This window comes from Polypterus senegalus, chromosome 12, assembly GCF_016835505.1.
Source record: "Polypterus senegalus isolate Bchr_013 chromosome 12, ASM1683550v1, whole genome shotgun sequence".
Classification (NCBI taxonomy): domain Eukaryota; kingdom Metazoa; phylum Chordata; class Cladistia; order Polypteriformes; family Polypteridae; genus Polypterus; species Polypterus senegalus.
This window is the reverse complement of record NC_053165.1, coordinates 64,259,324-64,285,131: the sequence shown is the minus strand read 5'-3', so window position 1 is coordinate 64,285,131 and position 25,808 is coordinate 64,259,324. Positions and strand designations below refer to the sequence as shown.

Sequence of the window (25,808 nt, the reverse complement as noted above, 5' to 3'; positions counted from 1 at the left end):
GTTGTCTTATTTAGACTTTATTATGTAGTCTTCATATAGCAGTAATATTCTATCATTAAGTGTAAAATAAGTAGAAAGATATAGTCATTTTTTGCTTCACTGGTATGATATACAAACAGAAGGTACAGTGTAGTTCCACATTGAACAGAGTGGAAAAGGTCCTGAGAGATCTTTGGCCTTAAAAGATGCAAACACAAACTGGTTCGCAGCGCAAAAATTAATATTGCTGTACCTCTCAGTAGTCCTTGCCAACTACACTTTTATCCAGCTGCCTAAAATTAGAAATGGTAAAATGTGTAAGAGTGAGTATTTAACACTAGTTTTTACAATAAATAAAACTCTTCCTTTAATAATTTATAATGCTTACTTTAACTAATGGTTTGCTGTGAAATGCTATTTATTTGTTTATTATATGTAAAAGCTACTCCAGCACTGCTACTCATGAGTTTAAACCAATAATTATTGTAATAATAAATATTATTAGTTTCATTAGCTGTGCATAATTTCCAATGAAGTGAATACAAAATACAGAAACCTTCCCACTTAATATGTTTATTAATCTAAAAATGATTTCTTAATTCATGTAAAAAAGTGAAAAGAAACTCAGTTTTGGCTTAGTTTATTCTTTTGGGTGACGAAGTGTAATACTAAAGCAAAAAGATATAGGTGGAATTGCTGAAAGAGAATAATTAAAAATAATGTAAGCACAAAATAAGTGTGTTTAGTCTTGTACAGCTATTTTTGTGTTTTAAATTGTTCATCTGTTGATGTTCAGCCAGCATTGAATGTTTTCCTGCAAATCAGAACTAAGTGAAACAGAACACATTACTACTTGAGATTTTCATAGCATGTTTGAATGTTTTTTGTTTTTTTTTGATTACTGTATGTCTATAACCCAACCCTATTTCCATTTGTCTTCTTAACTTCATTTTTATTCTACCTTTTCCCACTTTTTACTATTTTAGTTGCTAACAGAGCAGCTGGCATCAGCCAGGTCTGCAGTTGAACAAGTAAATGAAAAAGTAGGAGTTTTAAACTCTGACAAACTAAACCTCACACATGAGAGAGATGAATTAAAACTGGTTATAGATTCTTTAATGGAAGAGACATTAAAACTAAAATCAGAATTTACCACCATGAACGCAAGTCTGCTTTCAGTAAATGAAAATCTGCAGAAGGATAAAGAGAAGCTTGAAAAAGAAAAACAGGAAGTGTGGCTATCTTGTCAGAAACTGGAAAAAGAGAAGAAAGAGTTGAAACTAGATAATGAGTATTTAGTGCAAGAAGTAAATAACGTGAAAAAAGAGGCAGAAAAGTCATCAGAGGAAAAGATGACCCTTAACACTGTGAATTTGGAGCTGACAAACCATATGGAGAAATTTAAAAAATGTAAAAGTGATAGCGAGGAAGCGCTTAAAAAACTTAAACAGCAAAACGAGGAATTAGAGTTACATGAAATAAAACTAAGAGAACAGATTAAGGTGGTTTCTGAAGAGAGAGATGATAAGTATGACCAACTCCAGCGTATTCAACAAACTTTGTCTTTAGAGCGTGAGGCATTTGAGGAACAGAAGACTGTTTTAAATAATAAAAATTGTTTACTAGAAAAAAGTAATTTTGAGCTCCAGTCAAATTACCAGAATTTAGAAAAAGAAAATGCAAGCCTGGTTGAGAAGAGTGGTAATTTAGTGGCAGAAAAGGAAATTTTACTGAAGGACCTTGAAGAGCTTGCTTTATTGAAACAACGGATGTGTTCAGAAAGAGCTTGTCTAACAGCTGATAATGAAGAACTCCAGAATCAACTGGCCAGCCTCAGGAAAGACTGTGAAAAGGAAATCAGAGAAAAGATTGAATTGCAAGCATCAAAGGAAAGTTTGGCTAAACTCCTTGAAGAAATTAAGACCAGTAGGGAAATAACGGACTCTGAGCGAATGAATTTATTGCAGGAGAAGGAGGACTTGCTGGCAACTCAAAGATGGCTTTCTGCTGAGAATGAAGAGCTTAAGCATGAAAGGGAGGACACGTTAAAAAAACTAATCCAATTTCGTGATCAGGCAGTGGCAACCCGAGAGAAGTTCCAGCAAGAGAAGGAAATGTTGCTAATAGAGAATGAGTCTCTGTCTCAGAAATGTGCAAACCTTAATAAAAGGTTTGATGAAATACAGAAGGAAAAAGAGACACTTGAAGCTAAGATAGAAGTTCTTGAAACCAACATCAAAACAATTTTGGACGAGCAAAATGTATTGACAGAAAAACATGAAAGAGAGTTGACTGAAAAAGCAAACTTGTCAGATGAAAATTCCAAACTTTTGTTAGATATTGAAGACAAAAGGAAGAAAATTGAAAAACTGTACGAAGAAAATGTTCAACTAGTATCTGCCAAAGCCAGCCTTGTTTTACTTTTAGAAGATCTTGAGACTGACAAAGCAGCTGTTAAAGAAACATACAATTGCCTCTTGCAAGAGAGAGATGATTTGAAAATTCAACTTCAAAAGGAGTATCTTGAAAAAGAAAACTTGACAAAACAAAAAATTGCCCTTGAAGGAAAGTATCAAGAAATAGAAAACACATTAATGCACAATAGTAGAGAGGGGGTACTTGAAAGAGATTCGTTGAACACAGAAAAAGATTTGCTTGCAGTTAAAGTGCTTGAACTGCAGAAGTCACTGCAGTTAGTCTATAATGAGAAAGATAGCCTTGCCATTCAGTGTACAGACTTGCTTTCTGAAAAAAAGGATTTGCTACAAGAGAAGCAAGAACTTGAATCCCACCAAAAAAGAAACCTCGATGAGAAAAAGAGCTTAGTTAATGAAATGAGTGCACTTGAGTCAAAGTTAGCTGAGCTGAAGAATGAAATGCAGACTCTAGTCAAGGACAAGTCTGATCTTCTGAGGACCTTAGAAGAAATGCATATGACTCAGAAAGCCAGTGGCACTAAATGTGAACAACTGTGCCTGGAAAACCAGAGTCTTGAAGATAATAAATTGAAACTGTTGTGTGAAAACCAGAAACTACTTGCAGAGAAAACCAATGTGGAGAAAATGTATAAAGCTGCTTGTGATGACCTAGTAACTGCTACTCTGGAGAAGTCGGATTTTGAAGACCGCTTGAAGGGGCTACAGAATGAGATTAATGAATTGAAATCCAACCTAAATTTCACTGAAAATGAAAAGCTGTCATTTAAATATGAAAAAAGTGTTTTGGTCAGTACTGTTGAGGAGCTGAAAAGCAAATTGAATATTCTAACAGCTGAAAATACTGATCTTCAAGCCTTAAGGTCAAAACTCCTTACTGACCTGGAAACTCAGCAAAACCTTCAAGCCATGAGAGATGCAGTACATGAAAATTCACTCCAGAATTTTGAAAAAATAAAGACTAGTCTTAATGAAATTTTCACTGAAAAGGAAAGCTTACTTAATGAAAAAGCAAAGTTGGAGGCATCCTATAAAGACGTCTTAGAGCAGGTTGCTGTTTTAGGTAGAGAAAAGGAAGAAATTGCATCTAGGTTGAAAAAAGTTGTTACTGAAACAGACCTCCTAAATGAAGAAAAAGCCAAGGCAGCTGTGAAAATAGCAGAGCTTGAGGAGCTTCACAAAATTGCTTTAGCAGAAAAAAATAAGGTATTTTTTGACAACCACTAATCACCCCACTAATTCAAAGCTGCTTTTGCATTTTGCATGGGTTGCACTTTTTTTTATTTATTTTTTTTACTAACAGTTGTTTTTTTTTTTTTTTTATTTTAAACTTTTGTTTAGTTCAGATGGATGGTATGAACTGCCTAAATCACCATGGGCTAATTGCCTCCATAATCTATCAAAAGGATAATGAATTGTAGTTTATATTGAAATGTATTGCTCTAATCATTGTTCTGAATCTGCTAACCTTATTAATTAGATCCATATTTTTTGCATGAGGGTAAAAATATTTTCAGTACAAGGTGGATTTTATATCACGTGGTGTACATGTAGTATTTTTAAAGTTCATATTTTACTTAGTGAAATGGGTATAAAGATATATTAGAGTCGTAATTATGCTAATTCATTCCATCTTTTGCAAATTTCATCTTTGCATTTACTGAAGCATGCTTAATTCTCATCAGGAGACAATTAAGCATGTCAAATGGGCAAACATACCATGTGATATTCTTTATTAATAAATAGCTTTATGATGTTTTTAAAGAGTAGGGATTGTTTGTCTTAAGGTGTTTTATCAGTGTATTGCAATTAACTATTTGAGGAGTTTCATTGCAGAATGCAAAAAGTACCATTTTACAATTTTTAGAATCACTGCTGTAGAAAGACTTAATTGAGAGTGCCATGCAATAAAGATAACATATTTTAGAAAAACATGCCGTATACATATTGTGCAGCATGTTAAAACATTTGCATTAATTTCAGAATACAATAAACACTACTTCCTTCTGGATAATGTAGATTTTTCTGTATAGTGTATATAGTATATAGTTTCAGCCCATCAGTAACTTCTAAGCATGACAGTATTAAGTTTCAGTGTTAGTTGGCTTTTCTCCAAATGTTTTGTTTGCTTTAATTGAGTTATTTTATGGTAATTATTGTACTCTGTTAGAACTTGTCTTTTGCCTTCCATATTTGTTGGCATCACACTTATGGTGTGAGATTGTGCCTGTTGTCCATACTGCATAATTAAATAATGTTTAATGATATGCTTATAGTAAATGTTGAATTGTATGTATTATATACTAAGGTTTTGTCTGTGTTTTATATGTATACATTTAATAGTGTACTTTTACTGATTTCATTAATATTATGATGTTCCTAAAATTTATTTAATTTGGTATTAGCGATGATTACCAATGATACGCATCATATCCTTTTTGTAGGGGAGCTGCTTCACTGAGTTGTGTTGTGTTTTTTTTTTATTGTTTTTTATTTAAATGGTGTTAACTGCTGTGTGTTCATGAAGGGATTTTGATCGTTGCCTGTACCATCTGTTTGTCTGTTGCTTTATAGTTATATTTTTGTTTTAAGCATACCATTCTTATTCTTCTTATCAAACTTATTGAAATGTATTTTTGTTAATTACTTTATTACTTCAATTGATTTTGCAAATGTGTACTTTTTTGAGAAAAAGCCTACAATGGATATTTTGAGTTAAGGAAAAATTTACACAAATTTTACTTTTTTAGTTAGTTTTTGAAAAATTCAATATTTCATAGCAATAATTAATCTTCAGTAATTTTATGTTAAATGTTAATTTGCTTACAACAGAGAGGTTACTTTTTTCAGTATAGCTAAAATGGTTGAATAGCATTTTGTAATGAAACTCCTCTTGTAATGTTTATACAATCATATTTAAGATGTAATTGAACCAAAAAACAATCTAATGTATAATGATGTGTGGGCAATTATTTAAATCCCAGTTTCCTCTAGGAAGAATACCAAAATTAATGAATGTTAAAGGAAAATCCAAGAATTGGTTTGCATTCCATTGTATACAGTACTTTAATGTTAAACCTATGTTTTGTTGTTTGGAAGATGTTTAACTATTCATTGTTTTCAATCAGGCTGCTCATACCACAGAAGAATCTTTACATTCTCTAAATGAGGAAATGAACTCCTTAAGAAAAGAGAAGAGTGAGACTTTATCTCTACTAGAGGAGACAAGACAAACAAATCAGAAGCTAATTCAAGAGGTGAGGAGTAGTCATTTTGTCCTGTTAGATTTATTAATAGTTATTTTATAACAAATTCATACTTTGTGCATGAGCTGTAAATATCACAATGTAAGTATTCTTGATAACAAACTAGACCTGGTATTTTCAAATGTCATTTCTCAATTTGTCTTGTCAATCTTTACATTTCATACCACAAACTGTTTTATTTAATGAGTTAACTGCACTATCCAAGGCTCTTAAACGTGAATGTATAATGACTTAGATATCTGTAACATGAGAATGTCTCAACCCCCATGATTTCCTAAATATGCAGTACTAACCTGACAGACATTTACCTTCTCTTGACCAACTAGTGTCCCTTGATGATAATGTTCTTTTTTAATGTGTTTCTTTATTTATATCATGGATTGCTTACTTTACACAGTCTGCAACTTTGATTACCCCGAAGCACTTGCAAAACATTTGATAGACGCTTAAACTTCTTTTTATTTAGAAGCGCATAACTCTTGTCCCATTTTGAAGCTTAAAAAGTGAACACAAATTCATTTGTGTGAACAATTTCCTTTGTGAGAGCTTGTCAGTAAAGTTAATGCTTGCACTAATTTGCTAAACACATGCCTACCACATCAGTCAAGGGATGCATGGCTTTTCTGTGCTCTCACATTACAGACATTATCTTTTGTGTCTCAGGTATTTGGCATGATATCCCTCGACCTGTTTTAAAAAAAAAAAAAAAAAAAAAGATTTTGACTAACTGCATTTTGTCACTTGTGTCAGTTTGTCACGTGAACAAACACAACCTGTTTCAACAGATAGGTTCTAGGACCAAGTATAACTCTGAGACTTGGTGAAGGCTGTGAATGATTTAATTCTAACACCTGATAAATGTATTTTTTCATTTCTTACACTGCCAGATCTTTTAATGGCTTTTGATACCACTATTCCTCTTGTCTCAATATCTTGAATTATATTTGCACCTTGAGGTTCCATCTGTGGCACAGTTTTAATGTTACTGATTTGTCACTTTTGGCGACTTAGGCATGGTGTTTCACATGGCTCAGTTCTTTACCCACTCATGTACATTATTTACCTTCATCTTCTGGGTGAAATAATTGAAAACATGACCAGAGATCTGAGTATCATCCACATAACAAACACACATTGTGTGTGTGAAAATTTGTGTAGTGATTAAAGGTGTTCTAAATTCATTCTAAAATATAAACCTGTTGGTTAGAAGACACAGTCAGTTTACTGCTAATCTTAAAATATTACTTTCTATAGTTTCTCTAAACAGTGAAACATTCAGACAGTTATCAGAATACATGGCCATTTATGTGATTCAGTACAACACTTGTATCATCTATATAACATGTATTAATATTTTGGGTTGTCCTGCTTTTTGAAAGTGGCTAGACGTGGTATATGTTTGTTTCACCACAACATAGTTAATGTGAACCATATTGGCAGTCCCTTGCAGCAAAGGAGCAGCCTCATGTGTTCTGCCGCTGTCTTGTCTCTCTCTGGCATATGGAATTTGCCTGTCTATCGCTATATAAGTGAACTGTGCTTTTCTATTCAGCTGTGAGAATGATGCTGGTTTTATACTTTTTTTTTTTTTGTGTAATTTTAAACTTATGGATGGGTAAATGAGATTCATGAAGAAAAAATATCCACTGCAGCTGTACTTGTAACAAAATAAGTGATGAGCCGGAGTTGCTAAAATTGCTTGGTTATTTTGCTAGATTCTTGAGGATGCAGTAGAAAGTGTAGGTCATTTAAAATTTTATTCACATTGCTTATTCTTTGAATATATTAGATATTTACACTCCCAGCATGCATTCTGTGTGTATTGCTTTGCTATTTCAGTTGCACCTGTTCTGTGAGAAGTCTTTCATTATTGACAAGTGTGGATAATTAGAAGTCTAGAGGAGGAAATTTTGTCCAAATTTTACTTGGGTTTTTGCCTGACTTACAAGGGTGGAAATGTTGTTTGAAACTGAACTGTCTTTTCTGAAGAGACTGAAAGTAGTAGTTATGTGCCTGAAAACCTAGTTTTAGAGATTTACATGTTGTGTATTGCTTGTATTATGATTGACAGTTTCCATTGACATGTTTCCCTGCTTTCAGCCACAAGGACAAGTTTGACAGTTTGACTTTAAAGAGGCAGTACATATTATTTGGTGAAAAGGCAAACCTACTGCTAGTGATGCTCTCTTTGAGAAGGTATATAATGCTTCATCATAACATTTTGCAAGATATTCTATAAAATTTCTATATACCTGGATATCTTGAACTCTTAAACATAGCGGCATTTGGAAATGCATGCTTTAGACACAAGTCCAAGCAAATGTTTTTAGTAAGAGTATTGACATTTTATCACCATAATAGCTCATTCCCTCAAGCAGAGGGAGGAGGATCCTATGGGCTTCAGTCTTCGTTCATCCTACTGTTTTCTTAAATCACAGTACTCCTAGACTGTCAAAACATACAGGTGAATGTGATCACCATACTGTTCATTCTAGTCTTCATAATTAAGCTTGAAGAGGTTGCAAGTCTGGTAACCCACCTCTTTGTACTGGAAGCTAATGCCAGAGAAAAATTAGAAATGCTAGTGAGAGTGCATTGTTCACATGGTTTCCTTTTCTAATCTGTTAAGTAGTGCCTAGGTACATTTACTTTACGTGTATTGTCTACAGTTGATTCTTTTGTCTTTTTGTCAAGGGTTATTACAATTGTTACTTTAAGTTCAGAATATAGTTGTAAAAGATTTAGAATTCACTTTCTAGTGGGACTTAACCTGAGCCTTCACTGAAAATGAACATTTGAAGACACATAATGCATTATAGTAGAGTTTGCACTTTTTTTGTATTTAGTAACAAAACTTGGCTTAGTCCATATGTATAAACTCTTATCATATTATGTGAATTATGTTCATAAATTATATCCAATGTAGACACTGAAGGTCTACATTTCTGTGCTGCTTAATGTTTATTCTTAACTGTATTATATTCTTGGTATGATACAATTGTTAACTTTTTTTTTTTTTTTAACTTTTTACATATTTTATTACAATTTATGAATTAGTTTGTTTTGCTAATATTGTTTTTCTTGGGTGGCCTGCATGGCAATGGTTAATGCTTCACCTTCATAAATTTTGCATCCTGGTTTAAAATTTTGTAGCTGGTATCCGTGTGGATTATGTACTTTCTCCCTCCAATGGGAGTACTCCTGTTTTCCCTCCACATCCCAAAGATTTTTTATATTGTAAGTGATTATAAATTGTCCTCACATAGGTGTATGTATAAGAATCTTTGATTGGTGCCTTATACAGGGTTATGTGGACCACCAGGGGGTGTACAGCTCCCTAAACTGCTTATACAACAGACACAGAGCCCAATCCTGTCACACAACACACATAAATTTATAGTGGGGGAAACAACTTCTCCCATTTCCAACCAGTACAGCACAGTTCACAAGCACAAACACAGTACAATCCAACACAGTCCTCTTTTCTTCCTCTCTTTCTTTCTCTTCGCTTCCACTCCTCCTCGCAAGCTTTATCCTCCATCTCCCGACTCTGGCTCCTCAACTGGAGTGAGGCAGCTCCTTTTATAGCGCATCCAGAAGTGGTCCAGGTGTTCCTTGACCTTCTTCCGGGTGTGGCATAAGCGGTGCCACAAAGGGCTAGCTTTTCCTGCAGCACCCCCTGGCGGTGCTCATGGAATCCAACAGGGCTGCTCCAAACTCCAACTCCTGGCATGCCCTGTGGAGATCTGTGGTGCCATAGCAAACCGGGGGGCTACCCTCTAGTGTCCAGGAGAATATAATGCCCCAAACGTCCTCACTTGGTTGGTCCTTACACCCAGCCAGTGTCCCAGCCGGGTAATGGCCTTGGCCATCCTTCATAGTTATTTCCTGTCCTGCTCCAGTGATGCCAAGCTCCTCTCTGACTGTGTGCAACCCTCAACTGGATTAAGCAGATTTGAAAGTGAGATGTATATTTATAAAATTTCATTTTTAGCACTTCATTAATATGACTGTGCATAAGAGAAGTTTGTTAGGCTGGTGGGAAGAGAATTTTTCAGAGAGAGAGAGTGATGTCTGAGATTGACTAGGAGCTGAAAGTGATCTGTTTTGTATTATTTATTTAATTAAATTACTTTAAAATATGCAAACAGTATGTCTTGTGTCTGTTTCTGTTTAGTCTGCATTTAGCCAAGTAAACCTTTATATACTCTCTGTCAGATATAATTTTTTAGACATATTTTAAAATTAAGCACTAATGAAATTGATATGGTTTTTAAATGTAAAGTTGGTCTTTGTTTTCACTTAAAATTCTCAACATATGCACACTTTCATTACAGTCCTCTTACTGCATGTGTATATGAAGTAAAGGAAAATATCCCACGCACACACATTCAAAATGTAACTGTATTTTAAAGATTATATTATTAACTGCTTAATTGAGATGACTATTCTAATTTACTGTATTATCAAAATTGCAAAGTTGCTTCTATGGCAGTTATGATTGATATGATCTGTACTATACTGTAGATAACACTGTGAAATGAAGCAGACAGTGATTTTCTTCACTCTGTCAGTTGATTGGCTCTGAAGCATAGGTCTGGATTCACTGGCAGCTAACATAAGAAGTCTTGACTAGCATCATCTGGGAATGAAAAAAAAGTTACGTAACACTCTACCAAGGAGCTTGTGTACTCATGTGAGGAATGAAGGCATAACTGAGCACTTAACATACAGTCAGCAGTGCATGTACATCAGGGGATCTGCTTGCATTATTGATACATTTGCTTTAGGAGGTAAAGCTCTGCATTTTAGAAATGGACATTGCAGCTTTACAACGCAGATATTCCAGCTTGTATGTTACAAATTTTAAGGTATTTTCTTAATATTCTATGGTAAAACATGAAACTGCTAGCCAATTTGTTTTAGTAATGCAGTATATTATAGGTACTTCATTGTAACATATTCACACACTTTAGAGACTTTAGAGTATCACTCTTTGTTGACTGCAGTTGCTTTTATTTGGTTTATTTTAGATGTTTCTTTCTTGGTTACTTAATTTATTCCTGTACAGTAAGTTGATACCTTAACTTCTATACATCTACTTGTCTGTAGATTTTATTTTTCTTGTGTGTTTTTTATCTTAAAGAACTTAAAATTACATTTCTATTTTGATTAGATTCTGTGCCTTGATTACTTTCTTAATGCTGTAATTACAAACATAAAACTAAAAATAATGCACTAATTTAATTTAGGAGCCTTTTTATTTGAAAAGCATACAATTGCTCTGTGTTACATTTTTAGATAAGTGATGGGCATTACGTAAGTTTGCCATAAAACTTTTATAATAAGAGCGGCGGGGATTAAATATTCATACAGATTTTAAAATAATTCATTTGTGCATGAAGGCAATAACATTCATTTTGTTGCCTCACACAGGGCTAATCATTTATTAATGGCAATATCAAAAATGTAGCTCAGCTTTTGACATGCTGTAATATGTGAACAAAGCAACTGGCTTCTTTCTGCTGTGTTCTTTATAGGCTGCTGTTGCATGCTCATCTGAATAACATTGTGAGGTTTATCTACTGGCATGTTGTATTATGCTGTTTTGGTGTCCATCCTTAAGAGAGGAGTACCAGTATATTATTTTGGTGTGGGCAAATATTTGAACTAAGAAAATGTTTTAGGTGGTTGTGGTTTACTTTGAAGATTTATTAAACGTAAATAAATCTAAACTGCATTTGTTAGCAAAATTTAATTTTACTTGTACTGTTTGTCAAAGATGTATAATAATGACCAACTGTCATTTAGAAAGCAGTTTTCCTTGTGTTGCAATTGTAAAGATTATGGTTACTTGCTCTCTCTTATAAAGATGTCTTCTCTGATTCTTTTTCAGATTGAAATGTTAAAGCAACAGAACCTAAAATTTGAAGATGAGCTGAACCAGTCAAAAGACCATCTCAGTTCTGAGAACAAGAGATTAGGCACCCTCTGTAAAGAAATGTATGTTGTTTACTTATTATCAGGAATGTTAGCCTGTACAGTGTATAGATGTCTTTTTTTCATCTTTTTTTCACACCGGAGTACAGTTTTTACAGAGTGTCATCAGACAAACACTACTGTCAGTTTTCTCATGTTGTACTTAATTAACTTTTTCTAAAGGTAATTAATAAAACAGCCTTGATTATTGATGTTTCAGATAGCTTTTACCTTGTATGTGTAAACAGAAGCTCTACTAGCCTCTTAATGCATTCTATACACAAAATCCATACCATAAAATACACACTGCAATGATGTTATGACAACAGTTAATACAGTAACATTTTTTTCCTGTTTACATAAGAGTTATTTTTGTGTGTTGTATTTAGGTTCTGGAAAGAAACAAATTAATAACGGAGAAGACCTTAAACATGGTTTATTGATTTATGGAAAGTAAAATTTTAAAAAGAAAAAAGCACACTAAATTTTAGTTTTGTTTGTCTGTGCACCTAATTTTGCTGTATATAAAGAAGAAAGCTTTAAACTTTGTAAAAGCAAAATTAATAGTTTCCTTTAAGGACCTTTCTTGCTATTACTCTTAATGTGTAATGTTTCAAAGGAAGATACATAAAATTCATCAGGTAAATTTAACAATATAATAAAAACGCATTTTATATGCATTTAAAAAAAATATAAAAATTAACATTTTATCAGTGGTAAACAAGTTTAGTGGTTTTCAGGTCATAATGAGAAGATATGAAACTGTGTTACTTAAGGTTTGACATGTTTTTCAATGTGCAATATGAGGCTCATATTGATGGTAATTTTTATAAGGAGCACAGAAAGGGAACTGTATTTTATGTGCTGTCATACCAAAAATGAAATGAAAACATAATGATGTTCTGTCAATCATAGAACTTGAAAAATATATAATTTTTGTAATTTTAAGTTTGAAATAGTTATTTCTGATCATTTCTTTCAAGATTTTTATGTACAAATGATGTGTTTAAATTAAACCAGGAAATAATAATGTAAAAATGTATTTTGTGTGTGTGTGTGTGTCTGTGTATTAAATACGATTTTATAAATTGAATGCTTTTTAGATTGTAACAAAAATATTAGTTGTTCATATAAAGAGGAAGATAAAAAATTGTAGAAAAGTGAAATTGTATATAAATGTCAAAAAGCTGCACAGTTTCTTATTCAGTTGCTATTTAATTTAAGCAGTTTTCTTATTCCTGTTTTTTCATATTCCAGTATTTCACTATGGACTAGCAACCCTGTTTCTGCTGTCTCTGCACATTTTTGGTATTGCTTGATTCATTTCTCTACTAAAGTTAGATATGAAACCCTGGGGACAAGCCTCTCCAGAGGTTTGGCTTCTTCAAATTCGCATCACCATGCAGATTCTTTTTATGTTCTTTTTAACTTTTAAAACACAATCTCTCATCTTTATAAATATTAATTTCTCATTAAGTTTTAATGTTCAATATGTTACGTCAAAGTTGGGCCATCTTACAAACAAACATCGTTTAAACAGGGAGCTGAATTAATAACATACACATTGAACTTGGTAGAAAGAGCGAATGTGCTTAAAAGATTGTGATGGTTTTTGGCTGTATAGTGAAAGGTGGAACTAAGACTGATAAACAGTAATATTTTACGTATGTTTATGATCATTTCAAGTTATATAGACTAGTTAGTTAATGGTCATCTTATAGCTGGGATTGTCGTCTTTGTAGAAAAATACAGTTTAAAATAAGGTTTAATTACATTTAAAACCGGTTGTATGGGGCACAGTGGTTATTGCTATTATTCAAGGTTTCACCATCCTGTGTTTTTTTTTTTATAAATCTCCCACCTGATCTTGGAGTTTGCATGTTCTTCCTTTGTAAAAATATGTTACCCCTCAACCCCCAAAAAGGTGCATGAAGGGTGGGTTGATAAACTTTTAATTGTCTCTGCATTATTGTGGTTGTGTGTAACCTGTAGTGGGCTAGTACCTCTCTAGGACTGCTCCCTGCTTTGTGTCTAGTACTGCTGGGATAGACCCAGCCTCCTGCAACTCTAAACTGGATTTAGTGGATTTGAGAAAGTATTTGTGTCATATATAAAATGTTAAATTCTTCATGGGTTTCCCTTTATTTGTCCATTTGCGAAAGTGATAAATTAACACTCCATTGGTTGAATTTAAATATTCCTGGATGGTGCTGACTTTTAAAATGTAATTTTATTGACTTTTCAGATCAGAAAGCTGCAAACAGAACATTAACACTAAAATAGCCTGATCCTCCATCATTCTACAAGCAGTGCACAGATTCTTTCATCTTGTTCTTAAAGATTTTTTTTTTTTTACTCACTAAAGAGTAGTGATATACAGTAGATTGTTTGGCTAAAAAAGCTTCAGATTGTTTGCTGTATGTAGTTAAGCAGAATTTCTTTCGCAAGACATTGAAAGTGTTAGACCATTTCTTGCTTGAATGACATTTGCTAAAAATACCTGCCTCCTCTGCCCTGCTAAACACCTCTGTCTGCCATTGTTATTAATATTATTCATTGAAAACCTTTCAATCATGCCTTTTCCAATTTTGCAATAAAATTGACAGACTGAGCTTCAGCTTTCCTGAACCCAGATGATTTCTGACATTTTGTCTGCAGTGCTCAGTGCAATTTTTATTTCAATCCGCTTTGGAGCTTACACAGCTATGTGCAGTGTATATGGTGCGGTTTATTATACTGCTTATTATTTAATGGCTAACAGGAAGACATTTGGTTATTCTGTATTCACTTTAATTTGCACATTCAGCTGTGAAAACTATTTTAACATGGTGTATCTGGTAGTATTCTTAAACATTCATATTTTGCCTCATAAGAAACAATTTCTATTTTTATGCTACAGATTAAAGTAGCATTTGTTGTCTTGTATATCTTTAAAGCCTTCCTTAATTTATTGATTTAGTGGTGTACTAATTATATACTGTGACTTAAAACTTTCTAAAATGGCTTTAGGAAACAAAATAAATAAATAAATACACAAAAGAGCAAAAGGTTCTATTTTATTTTGTGGACAATACCTTACAAAACCATTTACATATATTAAACAACGGTTTACATGTTTCTACATACAGCAAAGCATTGACTTATAATATTACTAGCTTTGCTACCTGGCCGGTCTAAAGAAACAAAATAACTTGTCATAAATACACATTAATTTTCTATTAATTGTAGAAAGAATTTTGTTGCTTTGAGTGTTTCACTTGTTAACATTGTGCATTTTATCTTGACAAAATTTCCATATCCTGAAAATGAAAATCATTCCCATAACATAAATTTTGTTATCACCTGCCTTGCTTTATTTGCAGTGGACATGCTGTTTCTTAGCATGACATGCCTTAATGCAGCATCCAAACAGATATTTGTAGTGTTGCTGTTCAGGCTTCTCACAGTATTATTGTACTGTTAGCCAGATTTTTCTAATAGTTGACCTGCTGTTGACTCATTTACAGAGTATATTTTGTGTAATTTCTTTAATGATAGGATTATTCAAGATTTTTATTCTTTTTAGGTTTACTAGTGAATTACATACATGCCTGCTTTGTTTGAAGTCATGACGTTTTATAAATAATTTTTCCAGTTTAGGCAGTGTGAGTACACCAGTGTGTGTTAGAAAAGGGTCATCTTATTTTCCAGTGTCACATGACCTGGATAAAGTAGTGGAGATATTAAATAATTTGAAAATAAAAGTGATTAGACTTGCATCTGCTCAATTCTAATCTAACAAAAATATTTTAAAGGGCAAGTCTTTTCTGCATACAAATTAATTGTCCTTTTATTTTGAATCACAGCAGGAATCTTGTCTTTTATGTTTGTTTGGGACGTGTGTGTTTTAATTGTTCACTTGATAGGGTCAACATTTTTTGAAAATTGTACTGAGAAAGGAAACACTCAGGTTAATAAGCAGCTTGAAAAGATAAGAGTTAAAAAAACCACTTTGGCTTTCATAAGTGTGGAAAATTATGACAGATGCTTGATTTGATTGAGATCTGGTTCATGGATGAGAGAGGATGCCCTGCCTTAAAATGGATACATTGTCTTGTTAACTGAACCATTGTAGAACTTTTCTAGAGGCATTGCACAGGGAATTGTATAACTGAAAATGATACTCGCAGATGGGTTTAGTTCTGCAGTGTTGGGATGCACATCCTTGGCAGTGGTTTTCAAATTTTTTGTGACATTTATATGTTTGAAAGCAGACCTTACACATGACATGAAACAATGCCTGATGTATTTATCTCATCACCAGTCTACATTATTGACTGGAAGAAAAGATAGCAAGGGAGTGTTTTTTTTTTTTTTTTTTGTTTTGTTTTGTTATCTCTGGACTCACCTCTAGTGTGAATCAGAATGATCCTTCAGTAAATTTCTTTTTTTAAATGGCATTATGCGTAAATAATTAAACATAACTTTTCACACGTACTCCGTGCATTTCAGGTTTGCTGGGTCTGGAGCTTGTTGCAGGAACCTGCTCTGGGCAGGCCTTTAATACATTGATGGGATCACTCACACATGCATATGCACACACCATGCCACTCTCATGGGGCTCATTTACAATTCACCAGTTATCCCAACATGTATGCATGTCTTTGCAAATGTGGGAGAAAAACTAAGAACGTGCAGACACCACATAGACAGTACAACATATCATGCACATTAAACATTAAATAATTTTTACTTACCTTCATTTAAAGACTTGCTAGTGTATCCCTTTGGTGTTCTTGATAGAAAACCTTACATAGTTTGGTATCAGTTTGGTTCAGTTACAATAGTGGTTATCTTGCCCTGGAAGGATGGATGAAGTCTACGTATTATCACACTCCTTGTCTTTGCATTACTAGATAATGTAGTAACAAAGCCTTCTTTGTCTTTGCAGTGAAGAGCTGAAGCAGGATGTGTCTCAGAAGTCCCAGCATCTAGATGCTCTACAAGAAGAGAATATGAAACTGACAGAAGAACTGGGCAGGAATCAGGATGAAGTCAGTAGCCATCAGAAGGTGTGTTCCTTCAGTATCTGCTAAACAGTATCCTTTGATTATACTGGGGATGGGTGGGAATTAACATATTCTTGAAGACAATGTAGTGGTGTATAGATGTTTAGCCTATGTGAATTAATTTACTCTGTTTTAGTATTAGGTTTCAGTTTGCTGCTTCAGTCAACTCTCAATTAACTACTTTAATGAGGAGAGGGAGCATATGTAACCTATAAGAAAGCTGGACAAAACAGAATACTTCTGGAGTTATCAATATTTTAACTTTTTTTTTCTTTGTGGTCTGCCAAAGCTGTTAGCAGCTCCAACAGGACTTTGCCATAACTTTAAGTCATTAGAACATTATATATATAGATAGATACATGTAAAGTTTAGTTGTTTCATGTTTACTTTATTATCCACTAGGGCACTTTGGCCCCTGCTCACTTCGCTCACCAACTCTCGAGCCTGAGCTTCACACTAGCCTCTTTGGGGTTCTGCCGCTCGTGTATGGGGATGTGTTATTTTCATCGAAATTGTTACATATGCATAATAAATCTAACTATTTTACATTACAACAAATGATTAACCACATTAAAAAAATAGTAAAACATAATAATTTGAAAGTAAATTATGTTTCATGTTGCTTTAGAGTTATTCATTGCGTAATACAATTTCGTTCTGTTTGGCTTTGAAATTAACACGCAAATACTTTTTAAACTTTTTTTGAATTAAATTTTCATCAATATCGCATTGAATTTTGATTCTGTTAGGGCTTTTATAGTGACGACGCAACGTATAACTGCCCGTGATTGAATTTAGTTTCTTTCTCTCTATTAAATAAAATGACTTTTTTGAATCTTATGCCTTTGAGCTTTGTTAATTGTCTTTGCAAAAGCTATTCTAACGGGAAACTGTTAACGTTTTAATACGAATGGTATATCAAGATCTCCTTTGTTATCTAATGTTATTCATGGAAGATGTACTACATTACCTTTCTTGGATACATACTTCTTTCTACAGTAATTCGTGCGGAGGAAGACTGAACAGTCTTAACAAGTTGTAGATATTCGCTGAGATATTGTAAGTTAATGTTTTCACCTTCCACACGATCGCCACCAACTGTTTCAGCATAGTCTATTGATACACATTTAACCAATTTGCCGTCTAACCGATCGACATTTTGTGCGTAAATTAATTTGATTTCATTGTTTCTCTGTGCTAGGATTGCCTGTGTACTCATTTTTTCCTTCGTAATGAAATTCTTCAATAAGATTTGGACATAATACGTCTTCTTTGATTATGAACTTAAAGTGAGAAAAACATTTTAAAAACAATTTATAAGAGCTGAGAGAGCAGGAACTGTCTGTCAAAAGCATTCACACGAATGAGAGGTTAAAATTCTAATGGCCAAAGTCTTGTCTTGCGGAACTTGAAAAAATCTCTTGAAAAAAGTCTTGTCTCATCCCAGGATTTTTTTTATATAATAGAGAGATACAGCCATAAAAGCGACATAATAAAATAGTCACATATATTTTTTTTATTTTTTTTTAGCTTGAAGAAGAAAGATCAGCTCTTAATAACCAACTGCTGGAAATGAAAAAAAGGTAAGTGAATACAAAGGATACCTGAGATCACTTATCTAACTACTTGTGTACCTCTTCCCTTTTAAATTAACAAAGCTTACCATTTATGCAATGTTTTACTTGTGAAAGTTAAATGTGCATACTGAAAAAAGGGTTATATATTTGTGAATGATTGGTGCTCATCACAAATAGAAAGTTTGAATTATTAAATGTAGTGTCAAATGTAATTTACATTGTAACTAAAATGTTTTCATATTAAACATTTCTTTTTCATTGATAACCTAATAAAAAAGTATATATTTTTAAAACTATGTGATAGGAGAGATTTTAGCCTTCTAAGTATTTTTAAGGTTTATTATAATGTGCTGGTAAATGTGCAGTAGTTAAAATGTATGAAAATGTTTAGATTACGCAGCTCTAAATTGATATATTGTTCTGAGGGAAAAATTTTGGAGGGAATGGATTTCCTTACTATTTTGAGTCCTTAATTTTTTTCCATCTTCAAAGATAAGTTAAAGTAAATAGCTTTACTTAATAGAGTAAATAAAGTTAAAGACTTTAGGATAGTTTTTCTAGTCTTCTGTTTCTCTGTTAAGATGTTTATTGTACTAGAAGACTTACAGAAGGTTACAACTCCTGTCTTGACTTACTTTATGACTACAAGCATAGAGGGCAATGCAGGAGCAACTCCTGGCAGGCCCACACACTTGCACATACACGCATTAGGGCCAATTTTGTTTTGCCAGTCCACTTATCCTGCATGTTTTTGAACTGAGGGAAGTAACTGGAGCACCCGGAGGAAACCCATGCTGACACAGGGACCCGAAATGTGAACATTGGTCTCATTACTGTGCAGCTGCAGCACTATTACTGCACCACCATGTTGTTCGTACTATCATACCTATTTAATTTTGTATGTTGCCCTATGAATGTCTTTATGTCTGCCAATAAATACTTGCAGCACATTTTTATAAAACCGTAAGAGCATTTAAATGGTAGCATCAACATATATCTCTGATGATATATTTTATTTTTGGAAGTTAATGTGGAAGACATGGTACTATTAATAGGAAATGAAGTAAGTTTAGCTCATTTGATGAAGTACACTGTTAAGTAGCTTACCATGAGGGCATTACTTGCATCTGATCCTTCCTGAGCGCAGCTGAACCACTACAAGAGTGTTTTTTTTTTGTAAACTGGGAGATATTCACAGATACATTGGATGTCAGTAGGGTTATTGGCTGCCTGTTCCTTTGCCTAGAGCTTGAAGTTTGGAAGTACAGTGATGGCTTACTGGCTGAAGGTTGAATGGAAACTTTAAAGGCAAATTCCTGTTTCCAAATGCAGAGGGGGTGCTGCAATGGATGAGTAGTTTTCATTTTTGTTTAGGTAGAATTACAGACTGTGTGGCTTTTAGTTGGTTCTATTTGTATTAGATTTATTTTTCTTATGTTAACTCTGTTGTCCTCCTTTTGTGTTTGTTGTTCTGCTGAGCAGAAGTATTGCATACTTTTTTTCATCCATCTCTCTGAAGGGTTTTATGCTGACTCGCACTAAATCCATTAAACCCTTAACTTTCACCAATTCACACTACAATACCTGCTGTAGGGTCATGAGTATGTGCATAAAAATAAAGTTTTCACTGTTCTGTTTGGGCACCATTGTCAGCGTGTCGCACAAGGCTGTTTATCTTGATGTACAGCATTTTATTGACATTTGTATTTCAGTGGTGCTAAGTTTTTTTTGTTGGTATAGCATTTGTCTATATGAAGGCTTTTACAGTATATGTCTAAAGGTAATCTTTCCATGGGCTTTTGACTTTTTACACTAAGACTTTGGAAGAGTTCTACTTTTTATAATATAAGACGTGTGTGGCGTGTGCTTTTTGAAATGTTTAATTGAAAAATACAATTTTATATTCTATCAATGAAACAATTTTTTCAGTTGCAGGTTCCGTGGTGCATTTTGCAATGGAATCATTTAAGTAAACCCATAATGGCATTCATTTAAAAAATATAAATTGGCCCACTACAAATAATATTCAAATTAACCAAGTTATTAATTTGTGTTCATATGCCATTGTGCTTTGTACCTTTTGAGATCACCTGCTAACAGTGACATCATGCACAACCATCATTAATTATTACATCAGACATCATCATTAGGAAATAACTTTTTTTACACTACATTGTCTCATTTATCTTTTAAAGTAATTATAATTTAATGTTCATGTGCGTATTTATGAAATTGCTAGAAATCTTGGGACTTGCATAAGTGTCAGTGACAAGCAAAGTATTAATTTAGTGTTAAAGGTGTTTAAATTCAAGATGTTAGCAGTATAAAGAAAATGCAATTAAACATCCTTCAATTGCTTTTATTATTGAAGTATTGTGTGTAAAATGTTAATTTTGCCATTGATAATGATGAATATTTTGTGGGCTTTATGGGAAAAAAAAACTTAATTCTTCAAACTTAATTGTGTGCTGTATACACTGATTGTTTAAAAATATAATTCTGGTAAAACCCTTCTCATCACAACTCCTCTTTCTCCCTTTCTAAATCTTGCTTCCCTTGCTATATCTGTCTGTCTTTAATGGTAAGACTGAAGAAAGTCTATCCACGTTATAATAAATAATTTTATTATTTATTTCCTTTAATATTTAAACTTCTGTATATATTTTGGCTGCATCCTTTCCTTATAATGTCTTGCTTTATTGTGTAATTTTATTTTTATTTTTTTTTAAATGAGAACCTTTCAAGCAAACTCGGATATCTTCTTCTTCTCAGTGTTTTTTCGCATTTCTCTTCCATGTTTCTAACGTGTGCTTCTTGTTATCTTGCATTTTTAAAGCTTGCCCAATAATACTTTAAGGTACCTGCTTCATTATCAGTTTATTATTTTGTATTTTCATGAAATGGTAAGAATCTGGGAAAACCTTTAAAGCTTCTAATGGCTTCATTTCTCAGAATGGTATTGTTGTCAGTGGATTTCAGGGTGCAACCTAAATTTATAGTTTAAGCTTTAATGTGGTGTTAGGTGAGCTAATATTTGCCAGTGCACTTAGACAAATTTGTTGCACACAATTGTTTACATTACTTGCTTTACTTAGGTGCACAGTTGTCCAGGCAGTTACTTTTTGGAGAATCCAGAATCCAATGTATTACTTGGTGAAAAATCTCCTTTTAATAATAAATTAGATTTATATAATGATTGAATGACAGATTTCTTTCTGAACAAGGCAGCAGAATAACCATTTTTAGGAAAAGTAATAAACTGCCATATTACCTTTTGTGTTTGATCTACACTACACTATTTCCTGAATAGTATATATCAGGTAAAGTTTCTGCAAGCAAGCCTGTCCTACAGAAATAACTCTTGCTTAAAAGAAGTTAATCAGCTACAAAATGCATTTTATACTATTGCTTGCATTTATCATATTTAGTAACCTTGCTTGAAACAATGGAAACGTTGAGCTGATTCTTAAATACTTCAGTCCTTCAAGAAACCTGATATTAATGTTTTTGAGAAACATTCTTCTTAATCTCCCCAGAATATCAGTCTTGACTGGACAGAAAGCTTACAATAAGGCCTGTCTGTCTTAGTGAAACCTTACTTCACTAGAAGTTAGTCCTATTTTGAGTAGGTGTTCAATGCCCTTTACTAGCAGTATACTTGGGTATGCATAGGAACTGAAAAAAACAGGCTGTAAACATTTTCTCCTACCGTAACTCATTCTCGACCTTTCAGATTGTGATTCTAAATGTCCCAAATGTTTAGAAGTGTGTTGAACATTCATGCGTCATAATAGTTAACGTTTAGATTAAAACTTTTTTTGTACCTTCTTCAAAATAGCTTCTCACGTGTATTTTTTTATATTTCTTATGTTGTTGTTATTACTTTATATTTGTCAGAAGCTTTTCTTCATGTTTACTTACAAGTTAAATTTTAATTTAAAATGTTAACTTTTTAAGAATGTATTTTTTGCAAGCCAATTAAGCAATTTACTCAGAGCTTTTCAGCGCATCAGTGGCATGGATTGAACTGACAATCCTATGAACAATACTGTACATCTGCACTACCCATTTTATGTAATGCCTTCAATACTGTACAACTAAAGTGTCTCGGGGAACCTTCATCTAAGATTTAATTGCCAAGATCTGCTCCTCTTATCCACCAGAAATGTAGCTTGTAGATAGTGCACATACAGTATACGTTTTGTTTGTTGCATAAAAAGATGATGGAGGCAGGGTTTAACTGAGCCAGTTACATATTTGCAGGTGGTCGGTTCTACTAATTAGACTGAATGTAGGCTGATTACCTGTGATAAATATTTCAACAGTAATGCAGGTAGTTTAAATTCCTTATCGTGTCGGATTGTTCATTTAACTTGTCATGCAAACACTTTTCAACTTTACTGTCATAATGAGTAAATATATAGTATATTTTTACTTGAATGTCTCCTCAGAATGGTGATGATTATGCCACTACCAACAATACATGTAACACACTATAATACATATCATGCAAAGAACCATAGACCCATGACATAAATTACCAAGTAGTGTGGTAGAGATTAACTTTAAGGACCTTTTGTTCTCAAGTTTGATATTCATTTAGACAATCTAGGTAAGTAAGATGGCTGAGCTTGTTGGCCACAATAGCCTGTTTTCATCAAAATTATTGTACTGTTCTAACAAATGACACAAAGAAGAAACAGTGCATAAATACAACATACAGTATATATTACACTGTGTGTGTGTATGTGTGTGTGTGTGTATATATATATATATATATATATATATATATATATATATATATATATATATATATATATATATATATATATATATATATATATATATATACAATATATTTGCGTTTACTGCAGTGTACTGCCTTAGTGGTGTGAAATGTCTATTCTGTGTTTTTATACAACCTAACTTGTTCTTTTTTAAAGTAGTAGGTAGTGGTAATTCGATGAAAGTATGTCCTTCCACATATATCTTCTCTTGTTGGATATCATTTTATGGAATGCAAAGTGAAGTTGAGGGGCAGTAGTAGTATATCCTAGAAGAAAAATAAAAAGTTGACTATGAAAATGTAAACCTGCATTTTGCGGAAGGAAAATGCAATGCTGAAGTATCCCTGTACTCTGAATTCCCAGATTCTTTACACTTCAGTCACCTACAAATGTTATTAGCATGAACTGCCTAGCTATGTACAGATATCTTTTTATGTGCTTCAGATTTAATTTGTGCATTTTTTCTTTCTTTTTATTGTCTGCTTCACATAGGAGCTGCTATTTGCAATCAAATGCCCCTTACAATTTTAGTCTATATGCTTAAGGTTTAAAATACATTTTGCTTTACAGGTACAGTTTGTTTTTACTCACTGTTGTCTATAGTGATATTGCCAATTCTCATACATATATTAAAATATATTGCCCTTTTAGAATTGAACCATAAAGGGGAAGGCTATTAGTGATGCAATTAATTTTTTTTATTAAAAATGGAAATTATTTTGGGCAAGTACGTTTCCCTAGTCTATGCTACAAGAAGCAATGCAGTCCTTTATTGATGTATATCATAAAGCAATCCTGCAGGTTTCAGTCATCCACCTGCACCAATATTCATATTTATTATTTGTAATACATATATTCTCAGCAAGTCAATTCATTACTGTGATGATCTGATACCCTAAGGATTCACATTAGGGTAGAAAGTAGCAACAATGCTTTGATACACTTTTAGTCACTAACCACTAACTTACAGTCTTCATGCTTACTCTAATTATTGCATGGTCTTAAATGTGCAAAATACAATTTACATTAACAGCTACTGGGTTTGTAGTGTGCTCACCCTATGTATGTCTTTTTTTATTGTTTCAATGGATATTGTTATTCAGATTAAAAAAATAAATAAGGAATTGGAGTAGGGATAAGAAGTTAAGATTTTCTAGTGCATGTCTGCAGAAAGATACATGTGTTGCATGTCAAATGCTTATTTTTTGCAGCTGTAGAAACTTTGTCCTGCTTTTTTGACAAACTGTGTTGTGCATCATCATTAAAATGCAAAAATGTATTTGTAGAGCCATTTCTTTAATTTTTAGGTTTTAAGGTTATTATCAGTTTATGGTAACATGGTGGTGCTGTGGGTAGTATAGATTTCTCACAGCTTCAGCAGACTGGGTTTGAATTGTGGCTAGGTCACTGTTTATGCTGGTGAGTTATTTTTAGCTCTGTTGCTTCTGTGTTTTCCCCATCCAGGCCTGGTAGCCAGTCTTGCACTCGATACTAAATACTAGATAGCCTTCCATCTTTGTAAGCTTATAATTTGATTAAGGGGTATGAGACAGTGAATGGATGGGGGACCTTTTCAATCATCAATTCCTAAAAATTTAAAGTTAAATATCAAATGTTTAAATAATTTTGTCAGTGGCAAATTCTAAATTATAATTCTCCAATGTGTAATTTATTAATAAAGCAGATAAACTGTTCTCCATTTATTATTTTAATTAGGAAAAAGCACAAATGCTGAGAGAAAGACTTGAATTCATTATGAGTAAATATAAAATTCTGTGTTTGAACTGAAGGACTGCAATGCATATATCCAGGGGTATTTACAGTAACCCATGAATCATTCATTCATTCAATTTATAATACGTCACCTCATAATAATTTTAATGAAGCAAATATATTTTTCACTATATGTGAAATATATGATCAAGTTGGTTAAAGATACAGGGTGGATTTGTTTTTAAAAAGAAAGTTTATTTTTTCAACAGCGAGTCTTTGCTAAAGAGAGAATATGATGAAGAGAAAACTTCCCTTCAGAAATCTATTCAACAAACTAGTGCCTTGATCTCAGAGAAGGACTCTGAATTGGATAAGCTGAAAAAAGAGGTAAATGTTGAAAGAATTAATAAAAGCATTTCAAATTGCTGTATCTTTGAAGGAGAGTCGTTTTCAGCAATTTTGCTTTTGCTTACCTTTTTAGCATTAGAACATTAGAACAATCTAGACGAGAACAGGCCATTCATCCCAACAAAGCTCGCCAGCCCTATCCACTTATTTATTCCAAGAAAACATCAAGTCGAGTTTTGAAAGTCCCTAACGTCTTACTGTCTACCACACTACTTGGTAGCTTATTCCAAGTGTCTATCGTTCTTTGTGTAAAGAAAAACTTCCTAATGTTTGTGCGAAAGTTACCCTTAACAAGTTTACAAACTGTGTCCCCGTGTTCTTGATGAACTCATTTTAAAATACAAGTCTCGATCCACTGTACTAATTCCCTTCAGAATTTTAAACACTTCAATCATGTCACCTCTTAATCTTCTTTTGCTTAAACTGTAAAGGCTCAGCTCTTTTAATCTTTCCTCATAATTCAACCTCTGTAGACCTGGAATCAGCCTAGTCGCTCTTCTCTGGACCTTTTCTAGTGCTGCTATGTCCTTTTTGTAGCCTGGAGAGTGGAGACCAAAACTGCACACAGTATCAAGATGAGGCCTCACCAGTGCATTATAAAGGTTGAGCATAACTT

At 33.2% G+C, this 25,808-nt stretch overlaps 1 protein-coding gene across 8 annotated transcripts in view; it reads left to right on the top strand.

The window, feature by feature from the left end:
- Positions 1-25,808, top strand: part of clip1a (CAP-GLY domain containing linker protein 1a) — a 79,187-nt gene that overhangs the window by 47,382 nt on the left and 5,997 nt on the right. For 4 of the 8 annotated variants that reach the window (XM_039771926.1, XM_039771928.1, XM_039771924.1 and 1 more), the window contains 7 exons: positions 966-3,620; positions 5,543-5,671; positions 11,577-11,683; positions 16,590-16,710; positions 18,238-18,290; positions 21,121-21,141; positions 25,054-25,171. In XM_039771926.1, coding sequence (XP_039627860.1) covers positions 966-3,620; positions 5,543-5,671; positions 11,577-11,683; positions 16,590-16,710; positions 18,238-18,290; positions 21,121-21,141; positions 25,054-25,171 — 3,204 coding nt within the window. The remainder of the gene's footprint in view (positions 1-965; positions 3,621-5,542; positions 5,672-11,576; positions 11,684-16,589; positions 16,711-18,237; positions 18,291-21,120; positions 21,142-25,053; positions 25,172-25,808) is intronic. The other 4 variants (XM_039771930.1, XM_039771931.1, XM_039771925.1 and 1 more) reach the window with 2 other exon arrangements.